General features: G+C 36.2%; 2 protein-coding genes and 1 long non-coding RNA gene across 5 annotated transcripts in view; 2 read left to right on the top strand and 1 right to left on the bottom strand.

Annotated features, from left to right (window-relative positions):
• The window catches only part of LOC104817066 (biotin--protein ligase 1, chloroplastic), a 3,760-nt gene extending 2,351 nt beyond the window's left edge, over positions 1–1,409 (top strand). For both annotated transcript variants that reach the window (XM_010546146.2, XM_010546151.2), the window contains 4 exons: positions 182–227; positions 533–599; positions 708–784; positions 886–1,409. In XM_010546146.2, coding sequence (XP_010544448.1) covers positions 182–227; positions 533–599; positions 708–784; positions 886–925 — 230 coding nt within the window. In that variant the 3' untranslated portion in view covers positions 926–1,409. The remainder of the gene's footprint in view (positions 1–181; positions 228–532; positions 600–707; positions 785–885) is intronic.
• A 3,188-nt stretch (positions 1,410–4,597) lies between these two features.
• On the top strand, positions 4,598–9,099 carry LOC104817051 (oxysterol-binding protein-related protein 1C). Of its 2 annotated transcripts, none has more exons than XM_010546137.2 (10): positions 4,598–5,450; positions 5,698–6,054; positions 6,340–6,433; positions 6,536–6,981; positions 7,059–7,214; positions 7,316–7,483; positions 7,569–7,709; positions 7,790–8,020; positions 8,117–8,230; positions 8,576–9,099. In XM_010546137.2, exons 1-10 carry the CDS (start codon positions 4,881–4,883, stop codon positions 8,750–8,752), a joined length of 2,454 nt encoding a protein of 817 aa, XP_010544439.1. In that variant the 5' UTR covers positions 4,598–4,880; the 3' UTR covers positions 8,753–9,099. The 2 variants fall into 2 exon arrangements, with proteins under 2 accessions (XP_010544439.1, XP_010544433.1); XM_010546131.2 differs by having other exon boundaries at positions 4,599–5,450; positions 6,533–6,981.
• Positions 9,100–11,295: 2,196 nt separating this feature from the next.
• LOC104817044 overlaps positions 11,296–12,811 on the bottom strand; it is a 2,745-nt gene continuing 1,229 nt past the window's right edge. The window contains exons 2-3 of the long non-coding RNA XR_772451.1: positions 11,999–12,157; positions 11,296–11,683 (exon numbers count right to left, since the gene is read on the bottom strand). This is a non-coding gene — a long non-coding RNA (uncharacterized LOC104817044). The remainder of the gene's footprint in view (positions 11,684–11,998; positions 12,158–12,811) is intronic.

The raw sequence follows: 12,811 nt of genomic DNA, 5'->3' as shown, positions 1-12,811 counted from the left end.
CTTTCCCTATAAGTTATGTAACTTTGTAGAATAATTTGATTAAAATGCAGTTAGGAGAACCATATAACTTGTTGTCAGGTTTTTAGAATCTGCTTTTTGAGTTTTAGAGTTGGATGGTGGTATCAGTTCCATTCATTAGCTGCATATTAATCACTCTACTAAAAGAAGTAATACCTTGCAGGATTTAAGTCTCTCGAGGAGCTTTACTACAGGACGTGGCTGCACAGGTGCCATTTATATTTTAGTTTTTTAATTTCCATGTCTTCGGTTGTGCTTGTCATTCCTAGTTTTCTGCTATATCAAGTGGTTGCTGAAGTTGATATTGCGTAGCCTATTTACGATTATGTTCACTGTATGCCTCATCAATGATGTTCTCTATGTAGTTGATAATCTCTTTTGAATGGTCGTCATGTATATATGGAGCTTGTTAACATGTTATGGCTAGTCATTCCTTTCTAACAGACTCATGCTTTGGCCGAAGCACTCGTGCTTATTTTCCATGGAATCTTTACTATCTAGAAAACTTTTGCAGTGGGCAACGAGTGATTGTTCAAGAAAAAAATGGAGATCAAATTGTTGAGAATGTCGTGACTATCCAGGTATTGGCTCAGATTATGTACACTTTGTTGATCATAGTAGATGTAGCGGTTGTAATATTGAAATGGACTGACCCTCCCCTTCATGTCCATGTCCCTTACATTTTCCAGGGTCTGACATCTTCAGGATATTTGCTAGCTACAGGAGATGACAATCAAATGTACGAGCTTCACCCTGACGGCAATAGGTACTTTTTTCTTTCTTTCTGAAATCGCAATGCCTCCACTTAGTGAAATCGCAATGTCCTGATAATCATATACTAATATAGAATTTCTTGTATCACTACAGCTTTGACTTCTTCAAAGGCCTGGTCCGGAGAAAACTGTGAACTTAAGAAGATTTCTTGGCATCTTCAGATTGAGGCAAACGCCGTACTACAACACCACACCCGCACAAAACTAGTACTTCTTTCTCCTCTAAAACATGAATGAATTGCCTTAGTATCTCATGTTTCTGTTAATTTATGACAAATGATGTCGACCTTAGAACAGGATGGTGTTGGTTGTTCGTACACTTGTACATCAACCGACTGGAAATATCTGTCCTCAAGTGCTTATGTTGCGTCATATACAGCACAACCTCTCGAGATCATAAGGATTTTTTTTTTCTTTCATTCTGAAAACTGGGTATATCATTCAAGATCGATTGCTTAAAATTATACATCATTGTTGACTTTGGCTCCTTTACCCTCGGTGGGTTCACTGAGATCCACATTTTAAGTTCACTTTGTTCTTTTTTTTTTGGGTAGAACACCATCATGTTTGTGACTTTGCCCCACTGTTATAAGTAAGGCGATAACTTCAGCGTTTTAATATTCGGATGTTTAGGATTTTAAATAGTAAAACATTTAAGGACGATCATTCTGGGTTTTATTTTGAGATCAATTCGTTTATGTTTGGTTTGAATTTTTCCATTTTAGATTAATTATGTCAATTCTGTTTTTATATTAGATTTTTTTTTAAAATTCAGCTTCGATTTGGATTTGGATTTTATTGATAAAGTTACTTTTTAATAAAAATTGGGTTTTCCAATTATATTTATATTATGTTTGGGTTTGATTTGAATTTTTTATTTTTCCAAAAAAAAAACGTCCGATTTATATACTGAATTCAATTCGAATACAATTATATATTATTCTGTTTAGATCAAATTTAATTATATATTAATTTAATATTTTGGAGAAAAAGAGGGAAAGATTTTTATGAACTATCATTTCCCCCTCTTTTCCTTTAAAATATTACACACAGCTAATCTTTTTAGAATTTTCGAAAGAAAAACCGTCATAGTTCTCTCCCTACCTCCTCACACACTAATCAAATGATGCGTTTTGGTTTTTATGTTAAAAAACATTTTTCCCCGCGTAAAATGAAGATCGAATTTACATCGTTTTGTTTAAAGCGAGGGGGTTTTCCGAAAGTTCGGAATATAATAGGATGAGTCCACACCCCGCATTGGACAAGTGACGATATTTTCCGAAGAAAATTGGCTGCTTTTTCTTGGAAAATATCTAATTTATTTTTTGAAAGTTCATATTTTTGTAATTCATCTTCTTCTTCTTCTTCTTTTTCATCTACCATATTTTATGACGAAAATATTTTATTACCGCAATTTTTGGAGCCCATGTGATAAAGTGTTTGTTCAAATTTGGCAGAATTTCTTGAAATATGGAAATACCAGAAAGTGCAAAAGGGCATGTGACTGGTCTCAACTTCAACACTGTTCCCCAATTCACAATTTGATTCTCGAATAGACGTAAATGAATATTTGTGACATTTCAATTTATTTCCCGACAAATAAACACCGATTATTAAACTGCCACGTGTCATCCATATGAAAGGTCAAACCAAACTGCACACAACGTCCAACGCCAATGCAATGGCTATTGTATTTCGTTTGTGTTTGCGCTCATATATTGGTAATTTGGGATAAATACATTATTATAATAACTCATTAATAAAAAATAGTAAGATAGTTTTAGAATATATTATATTAATTTAGATGTAGTTTATTTTATTTTTTTTTAAATTATCACCATCATTTATGTTACGTCGAATATTGGATCATGAAATATTGAATAGTTTTTTATTAAAATATATTTTGAAAAACAAAAGACGAGTTTTTAAATGTATGAAAAAAATCGAATTAAAAGAAATACAAATATTAAAATATACGTATTTATGATGATTAAATCGTTTTCAACTTTTCATTGTAACAGTCTCTGTGTTTATTTGAAATCGAATGATGTTTATACTTATACGGTTTATTAGAGGTCACAATTTTTCGCCGTAGTATCCATTATTTAAGTTTTCAATATTTTTCAAAGTATTTGTACGATTTTTTTTTTTTGTATGGAAACGTTTTCTTGTTTCGCTTGTGATCTTCGTTTGTCACGTAGACCACGTCAACAACTGTCATCTGGACCCCACATGTCGAATTATATGTAACAAGTATGTGTGCGTGCATTTCACATTTTGATGGACCGCACAACTCTAAATATTTACATAACCAAATCTTTGTTTTATATCTAGCAAAACATTTTTAATTTATTAAAATCAAAACATATATCAAACTTTCGAAAATCTCATATTAAATAAACCCCAATATCTACATTTATTCTATTTAAACCTTCATATATATATATATATATCAAACTAATTATTATTATTATTATCTTGTCTAACTAATTATAATGTTTATCTTCTTTTCGTGCTTGTTCTCTTCAAACATTATATAGTAGTAGGGTTTAAAAATATTTCAGGCTAAAAGAATTATAATTTAACATGAGATTTTTAAAGTTAATATTTTTTTTCCGAATAAGGTTAGAAATTAAACACAAAATACAAATAATAATAATAATAATAATAATAATAATAATAATAATAATAATAATAATAATAGAATTATGGGCAAAAACAAGAACAAAAAAACATATAAAAAGGGAAGATATTTCATGAAAGAGATCCGATAAGAAAAATTAAAAATGGACCACTTCAAACCCAAACAACGAGACACCCATCCATCGGTTATCGACGCCTAAAGTGATTGGCATCAACACCGTTTTTAACGGTCCACGTTCCTAAATCATAACGTAAATACTTATTATATATATGCAATCTAATATATATAATATATAAATATCTACGCCTATACAAACACGTATATTTATAGATTTATAGAAAACTTTATAATACGACACCGTCTTATTTGAAATGTCTCTTGTTGGTTGCTTGGAATTAGAATTTCCACCACAAACAAACGTTTCTTATAATAAAAAAAAATACGAGAAAAAAAATATAAACCAAAATACTTCACCACGTGTTTCTACGTGGCTCCTTATTGATTTTCCACGTGTCGAACTTTGTATGGGTGGTCCGCGTAATGATTGTACACCCTGCGGTATACGAACAAAACTCCTGCGAACCAATTTTACCGGCAATTATGAACGATTCTTTAGATAATTCAACGTTTTAGTGTTTTTAATAAGACGAACAAATTCTTAGATATATATATATATATTCTTGACGCACTAAAAATGTATTAATATTCTCCAAATAAACTTATTGAAATAGAATTATAGATAAACATAGAAATATTGATATAAGATAAGTATGGAGAGAATTTCTCTTGGCTTTTTTTTTTCCAAAATAATGAGATTACGTACATATATGTAATGTTGAGCTCATTGAATTATATATTTTTTTTTGTGACGATTGAAATCTTATAATGGTATATGTTATATCCTATTCATCTGTCGTAGAGTCCGTATATTGAACTCTATTACATTGCGTATATATCTGTAATCACTTGCAGACATAACTCATTCTGTAAAGCCACGTCAGCAGCCAGCGAAGCGAAGACGGCACCGTTTTCTATGATATGAGTAAATCGAATAAATCCACAAAAAAATAATAAATAAGTTATAAATTTAATATTCTCCGTCTCCGGTGACTCGTATCTTCTGCTCCTACCGAACATCTCGGTTTCTTCTCTGACCCGTTTTCATCTTCTCCTCCTCTCCACGAATACTCCGCCTCTCTCTCTCTCTCTCTCTCTCTCTCTCTCTCTCTCTCTCTCAATCTACTTGAATTTCAATCTATCTCCTCTCTCCCCTTATCCCTTACTCGCTGCTCTGCCATGATCGGCGGTTTGTCCTCCTCCTCCTCCTCCTCCTCCACCTCCACCTCCACCGCCGCAGCCGAATCCGGCGTCCTTCTTCGCGGCGTCATCGGATCCGAAGGCATCGATCTCTCCGATTCATCCTCCTCCTAGGTTTTGCTCGCTACATGCATCCTTTCTGTTGCGTCTCCGATCACTCCGCTTCCAAGGCCTTACCGGAGCCGCCGTCTCCGATGTACGCTGCCTCCTCCGGAACTCCGTCCACCTCCGTGAGATCCGAACCGGTTATGAACCGATCCGCGTCCCAGATATACAACCATTCCTCCGCTCAATCCAATCACCATCTCCTCCTCCACAGCCTCTCTTTCAACAACCACAGTGACGCTGCCGGCCGCTTGGGCCACCGCGTCCTCGCCTTGCCTGCGTCGGCGAGGGACCCGCCTGTGGATTTGAAGATCAACGATATCGTCGGAAATGGTATTGCTGGGATACTGTACAAGTGGGTCAACTATGGCAGAGGATGGAGACCGAGGTGGTTCGTTTTGCAGGATGGAGTGTTGTCGTATTACAAAATCAATGGACCCGATAAGATCTTCGTTAGCCCTGAGACCGAGAAGGGGTCGAAGGTGATCGGAGAAGAGTCCATGCGTATGATCTCCAGACACAGCAGGCACCACGGCGGCGGCGGCGGCAATCATCAACTCCGCCGCAAGCCTTTCGGCGAAATCCACCTCAAGGTACGACACGAAATCTGTTCATTCGATTCGTTTTTGCTGGGGGAGATTGTAACTTGGGTGGGACTTTATCCCTTTTGTTAGAGGAATTGGATTCGTTCCTTAACAGCCGAATTGCTTGCTGCTGAAGATTGATTCAGTCCTTCCTACTGTATTGCTCGTCCTGAATCCTAATTGATGCAGTTCGAGATCAATCCGTGAGATTCTATGGTCACGGCATATTCATTTTCGTGATATCTGTTCCGTGCAGGTTTCTTCAATTCGGGAGAGCAGATCAGATGACAAGAGATTTTCGATATTCACAGGGACCAAGAGGCTCCATCTGCGTGCTGAGACACGAGAGGACAGAACAGCTTGGATGGAAGCACTTCAGGCCGTCAAAGACATGTTTCCGAGGATATCCAACAGTGAATTGATGGCTCCGACCAACAATTTGGCTGTCTCAACGGAGAAGCTAAGGCAGCTGTTGATGGAGGAAGGAGTGGCTGAGTCGGCCATTCAGGAATGCGAACAAATCATGAGGTCTGAGTTCTCATCACTTCAGAGCCAGCTGCTGCTTCTCAAGCAAAAGCAATGGCTGCTCACCGATACCCTCAGACAATTAGAGGTACTACAAAGCTTTTTACGAACTATAATTGAAATTGCTTGCCTTTGTAATGGCTGTGCTCTTCTATTGTAATTTGTACTTTTCTAGTATAATGTGATGCGCTTTTGTTTAATATATATTGGATTTTATGGCCTGTAATGATCTTTTGATGCCGCTTCTCTTGTCTTCTTCTGTTGTTTAGGACTTGTTAACAATCTTATGCGATTAGTTTCTCCTATTTTCTATGTGCACTCTTGTCGTGGCTAGATTCCGCTAAGAAATTTCTGTTTTTACGTCATCATGTAGACAGAAAAGGTTGATCTGGAGAACACAGTTGTAGATGAGAGTAGACATCCTGAAAATGGAGTTTCCAGTGATTTAAGGCATGAGAAGTTTAGTGGTGAGTCTTTGTTCTTCCCTTTGTTCCTATACACTTTTATGCCCCATTAGAGTTGGTTTTTGACTTGGGCTTCTCCTTCCTGTTTCCCTTTTGTCTCAGAAGGGACTGCAAGTGAATCTGATGATGATAACGAACGAGTTGATGCTGCAGAGGAAGAAACTGATGAGGAAGAAAGTACATTTTTTGATACACGTGACTTTCTTTCTTCGAGTTCTTTCAAAAGTAGCGGATCTGGCTTTCGTACATCGTCATTTTCTTCCGACGAAGAAGGGCTTAATGGGTTTGAGTCAGAAGACAGTATTGACCCTTCCATCAAATCTGTTGGGCTCAACTTTCCTCATGTCAAGCGGCGGAAGAAACTACCCGACCCAGTTGAAAAAGAGAAAAGTGTTAGTCTTTGGTCAATGATCAAAGACAACATAGGGAAGGACCTCACAAAAGTCTGTCTTCCCGTTTACTTCAATGAGCCTCTCTCTTCGCTACAGAAATGTTTTGAGGATTTAGAATACTCTTACCTTCTTGACCGAGCATTTGAATGGGGGAAAAGGGTAAGCCTGTGAATGATCATTTCGTTTAAATTCTTATGCTATTCCCTCAAAGTTGCTCATTACATTTAACGTTTCAGGGCGATAGCCTCATGAGGATTCTTAATGTAGCTGCTTTCGCTGTGTCTGGGTATGCATCAACCGAAGGAAGAATCTGCAAACCTTTTAATCCGTTGCTCGGGGAAACCTATGAAGCTGACTATCCGGATAAAGGCCTTAGATTTTTCTCGGAAAAGGTTTCATTTCACGTCCTGTGAATCTCTTTTCTTTTCTGCATTTGACCGGTGAACTGATAGTCTGATACATTAGCACGGGTTTTTGTTCATTTTGGTGTCAGGTCAGTCATCATCCCATGATTGTAGCATGCCATTGCGACGGAACTGGGTGGAAATTCTGGGGTGACAGCAACTTAAAGAGCAAATTCTGGGGTCGATCAATACAGCTCGATCCTGTCGGTGTATTGACTTTGGAATTTGACGACGGAGAAGTTTTCCGTTGGAGTAAGGTATTACGAATCGAATCATCAGCCAGATGTTTATTTTACGTACCTAATTTAACAAATGCTTGGCCCTACTTTTTCATGCTTGTAGGTGACGACATCGATATACAACCTCATACTCGGTAAATTATACTGCGATCACTACGGTACAATGCGCATAGAGGGCAATGGTGAATACTCCTGTAAGCTTAAATTCAAGGAACAGTCCATCATTGACAGAAATCCTCACCAGGTAAAAGCTCGATTAAGTTCCCTTTACGATCATTTATGGTCTGAGCAAAGTGTTACTTACTCATAACGACCTTACAACAGGTTCAAGGTATAGTTCAAGACAGAAGCGGGAAGACAGTGGCCACACTGTTTGGGAAATGGGACGAGAGCATGCAATACGTGAACGGTGACTGTTCTGGGAAGGGGAAAATGAACGAATCGCTTTCGGGTTCTCATCTTCTCTGGAAACAGAGCAAACCTCCGGAATGTCCCACAAAGTATAACCTAACCCGCTTTGCCATTACATTGAATGAGCTCACACCTGGTCTTAAGGTTATTTATTACGTTCTCAAGAGCTTACGTCTTAATCCTAGCTTTTTCTTTAAAACAGTTCCCACTCAGTTGTCTTTGTTTATTGGTTCCTTGCAGGAGAAGTTACCGCCCACGGATTCGAGGCTCAGACCTGACCAGAGGTACCTGGAGAACGGAGAGTTCGAAATGGCCAATGCAGAGAAGCTGCGGCTCGAACAGCGTCAACGCCAGGTGGGTCACGTCACAACCTGAACTCCCAAACTGTCGACCCCCCCCCCCCCAAAAAAAAAAAAAATTAGCTGATAATTTAGTATCACAAATGGTGGACGCAGATTTCAACCGCGGAGGAAAAAACATGGTTTGCAAGCAATTACAGATCGTTTTGAACTATTATAACAACAAGAACCGTCTTAATAGTGTTTTTGTTCATTGCATTCACCAATCACTACATCCCCAAGATCACGGTTTCTTCACGTAGTGAATGTGAAGTGTGAACCATTTAACAAGCAAGCATGTCATAATACACCAATTCTAAAAGTGTATCTAACTGTAAGCTTTTTGGTTTCCGGGGGGCAGGCGAGGAAGATGCAAGAGAGGGGATGGAAGCCGAGGTGGTTCGAAAAGGAGAAAGGGAGCGATACGTATCGATACATCGGCGGATACTGGGAGGCTCGAGACGACAACGGCCGATGGGAAGGTTGCCCGGACATCTTCGGCCAGATTCCTTCCGACCAGCACCACTTCTCTGAGTAAAGTCCTTGCCCTCTCCAAAAATCCTTCCCCCATTTCTCATCACAGAAAGGAAAAAAAAAAGGAAGGTTCAAATTTTCCCCTCCTCTTTTATAGTTTGCCCATTCCCTTTTTCCTCTCTTTACGTCTCCGTATTCAATTGGTCTTTCACCAGTTTTTGTTTTCTTCTTAATTTCTCATTATTCTTTATCACCCAGAGAATGAGTGGTGTCCCAGAAACCCACTTTATAAATACAGCATTTTTCTCCAAAAACAAAAAACAAAGAGAGGATGAAATCTGATATCCTGTTTGGTTGTACACATTATTCTTAATAATAAATAAATAAAATGAAGCACCTATTCTTTTGATATTTCCTATAAATATAATATTGAATTGTGTGGGATTTGGTAGTAGTGTCACTTAGATTGAGATAAAATCCCAACTCTCATGCCCTTTTTTCATGGGCTTAATCGATCAAAGTATTGTTAATACTATTCATTCGGAGGTTTAGCAATTCTATACAATGTCGATATGTGTGCTATTGGGTGGAATGCTCTTTGTAATTTGATCTCTTTCAAAATATAATCTTAGACTCCTTGTAATTCATGAGATGTCACCTTATAATATTAGGGTTCTACAATAACGTTGGAGGAATCTGCTTTTTCGTTTTTACACAAAAATAGATATTTCGTCTTTCAATTTCCCAAAGGGTAAAAGATTCTGTCTGAAAAATTTAGTTATCTGCGAATGTACATGTATGCATCATCATCGATCATTCATGGCTGCATGTGCTTGTGCATGCACGTACGTACACATTTTGTGTGTTTTGTTCTTGGAATGAAGCATGATATTGAGAACATGAAGAATCCCTAACACATATATATATATATATATGTTTGATAACTGCTTTTGTTGCTGTCATTCCCCCAACTGCTTCTACCACTTTTTTTTTTTTTAATTGGATGTCGCTCTCATTGGACAACATGTCTATATATACGTGTGTATATACATATATAATGAAGATATATGTATATATGTGTATATGAAGATGTGTGACTCATTGACGACTCGTCCCCCCCTCCTCCCCATATTTAGATTAGTCTTCTTCTCTGTCTTAATCAAATCTTGACCGTCCAATAGCTAACCTGAACTCCGCTTATAATGAAGAATACAAATCTTTATATTGTTTTGTGGGCTTTGAAAATGAAGATTGATGTGGTATCCAGTCTATTCACGTCAATGATAAAATCCGATTTTATAGTATGTTGATTTCTATGAAATTTAGGGTTCGAGTTTTTTGCTTGAAATTTCGTTTAAAGACGATGGTTATATAGTTGAGATATATTTTTTTATGAAATAATATGCGGTATATATCCAAGTGCAAGTTGGAGCCAATAATTCTTAGACTCAATCATAAGAGATTGAAACATTGTTGAAAAAAAAAAAGACAAGGATGATGTTTTATTGAACTAATGGAGGAAGGGAAAAGCATCGCAACTTAAACGACAAGAAAATATAATTATGTTTTTATCATCCTTCGAAGCAAACTTCAGCAAATAAATAAATAAATAAATATATATCTAAAAATAAATAAATAAAAAGAGGTAGGGGGGCCGAGAGGCAATGAAAGGACCACTCGGATGTCATCTATAGCTCTGTATACGATGGAGCAGCCCTATTCCTAATTACTAATATATATATATATATAATTAAAATGAAATAATATATGATAAAAATGAAGTTTTTTTATTTAAAAAAAAAACACATTGTTTCTGATTTTTCAGAGAGTGTAAGGACAGCTTCTGTCTCTCTGACCTTTGTGTGTTTTTAGTTCTTGTTTCCTATTTTTTCCCGTCTTGAATTTTTATTCGAAATTATTTGAAAAATTCGCCCCAATAACAATTAAGATAAGGTTTCCAATGGTAATGACCGTGCGATTACAATTAAATTGTATTTTCGTCCTATTCCTTTTTTTTTCTTCATAAAACCCCAAATAGAGAATGCAAGATATGAGAGAATTTTAGAATGATATGATTCCAACAAAAAAAAAAGAACACCAAAGATGTTGGGGACATTGTTCTTCTCATGTCGTCTACGGTCCCTTATTTATTTATTCTCCTTTCATTTTCTGTCGAAAAAATGGCTTTCACTTATTTCTATGGAATTTTATAAAATCATTACACATTGCATATGTATTCGAATTCTAATTTACATTAATAAAAGAAATGATGTATGCATCATCTTTTTTATATATATATAATTACATGTTATAAATTATAATTCGACGAGGAATGTACAAATTAATCTTTTATCTTTGTTATTCGAATTTTATTGATTTGTTCGTATACTTCATTACTTATTATGGATCATAAACTACGAATAAAATAAGTAATAACTATATTGATTTATAAACATCTTTTATATATATATATATATATATATATATATATATATATTGAATTATGTAGTTTTAAAGGCGGCTTCGCTGGAATCTCAACGAATGACGTTCAAACTTCAAGGAATGCGGCACTTTTTTATTTTGGAAAAATTAAACTGACAAACGAAGAAGATTAAGCTCAATAATTATTTAATTAAGAAGAGATTAGATAATACAAAAAAAAATTAAGAAGAGATTAGAGAACAGAGAGATACGCATCACTCAAACGGACGGTTGGATTTTTGTCTGACAAAGACCAGCACCGTTGATCTTCATCCACGTGTTCACATCTCTTCCACGTAGATTTCGTTGCTTACATATATTATATAATCGTACGTATATTCAGATTAAAATTTATATTGCACGAAGAAAGCGAGCGCGAAGGAACAGACCAAAGACTCCAAAGTGTTGGTGTGGTAGTAACATGAACTATCACGTGCTTCGCTGGCCCACGTGCGCGTGTGGACCCCACCACCCGCCAGCCCTTCCCCACTCACAGTAAACATTTAAACAAACCCTTGCAATAAAATAAATAAATAAAAATAAAAATCTTTGGCCAAATCATATCAGTTTATTCAGTATCAGGTTTTATGTTTAATGTTGATTGGCCTCGGATAATATTCAGATGCGTAGAATTGTCCCAAACTGCTTGTCGTTTTTCCACCACTCAAACGACTCGCAAGCTCACGGAAATGAACTCTCTCGGCACGATATCTCAATCTTGAACGGCGAGATTGTCTTTATATATATATATATATATATGTATGTATACGGAGTCTGGGGATTACGAAAATGAAAAATGCTACGAAGATTTGGGAATAAGGTGATAAACCTGATGTCATCATCAAAGACCTATCGACAGAGAAACGACATGCTTGTCGTTTCATTAGAACGGGAGACGCAGCCGTGTCGGGCGAGGCAACCACGAAACGGTGTCGTATTAGATGACACCAAACCCTAATACGGCCTGTTTGGCTCCAAGACAAAATAACTAAGAAGGCAAATTAAACGTCAAATTAAGATAAAATTGTTAAAAAAAATTCGCAATAAAATTAAGATTTCCAATTATGCGCACTTGATATTAATTTCAATTACGATAATATATTTTAACATGTAATAAATTGGTCTAGATATTATATTCCACAAAAAGATAATATTTTAGGTTAATTGCAAACGTAAGAGCAACAAGTAGACAGAAGCCCCCACCTCAAGTGGAAATAAATAGAATTTCAAATTTACAAAGATTCTAATACGATATTAAATTATAAGATAATTTACATGGTATCAAATCATGAGGTAACATATTTTGGTTTTATTGATCATAGAAGGATTATATATATAGTAAGTTTTAATACCCTATTTAGCATAACATTCAACGGACGTTTTATTTATTTTGATGGTAAACAATTATATTCATATTAAATGGCAAATAATAAACTTGTAACTGTATGGACCGACTAAATTAATTTATGAATATCATTTGCTTTTTGAAACATATGATGAACATGTGTTTGTTAATTAATATATTATGCCAAATAATTATGATTCAACTACTCGAAATGTACCATAGAATTAAGCACAGACCCAATGGACATTAACTTGCCTACGTATCTTTAACCCCTCCCCCCCCCCCCCCCAACAAAAA

This window comes from Tarenaya hassleriana, unplaced genomic scaffold, assembly GCF_000463585.1.
Source record: "Tarenaya hassleriana unplaced genomic scaffold, ASM46358v1 Cleome1, whole genome shotgun sequence".
Lineage (NCBI taxonomy): Eukaryota > Viridiplantae > Streptophyta > Magnoliopsida > Brassicales > Cleomaceae > Tarenaya > Tarenaya hassleriana.
Note: the sequence above shows the minus strand (reverse complement) of the source record. Positions and strands in the feature narration are given on the sequence as shown.

Excerpts from the sequence above, each read along its gene's own strand:
- LOC104817051 (XM_010546131.2), top strand. The coding sequence starts at position 4,881 with ATGCATCCTTTCTGTTGCGTCTCCGATCACTCCGCTTCCAAGGCCTTA. Across the intron at positions 5,451-5,697 it reads TCGGCGAAATCCACCTCAAG|GTTTCTTCAATTCGGGAGAG; the intron begins GTACGACACGAA and ends TGTTCCGTGCAG. Across the intron at positions 7,484-7,568 it reads AAGTTTTCCGTTGGAGTAAG|GTGACGACATCGATATACAA; the intron begins GTATTACGAATC and ends TCATGCTTGTAG.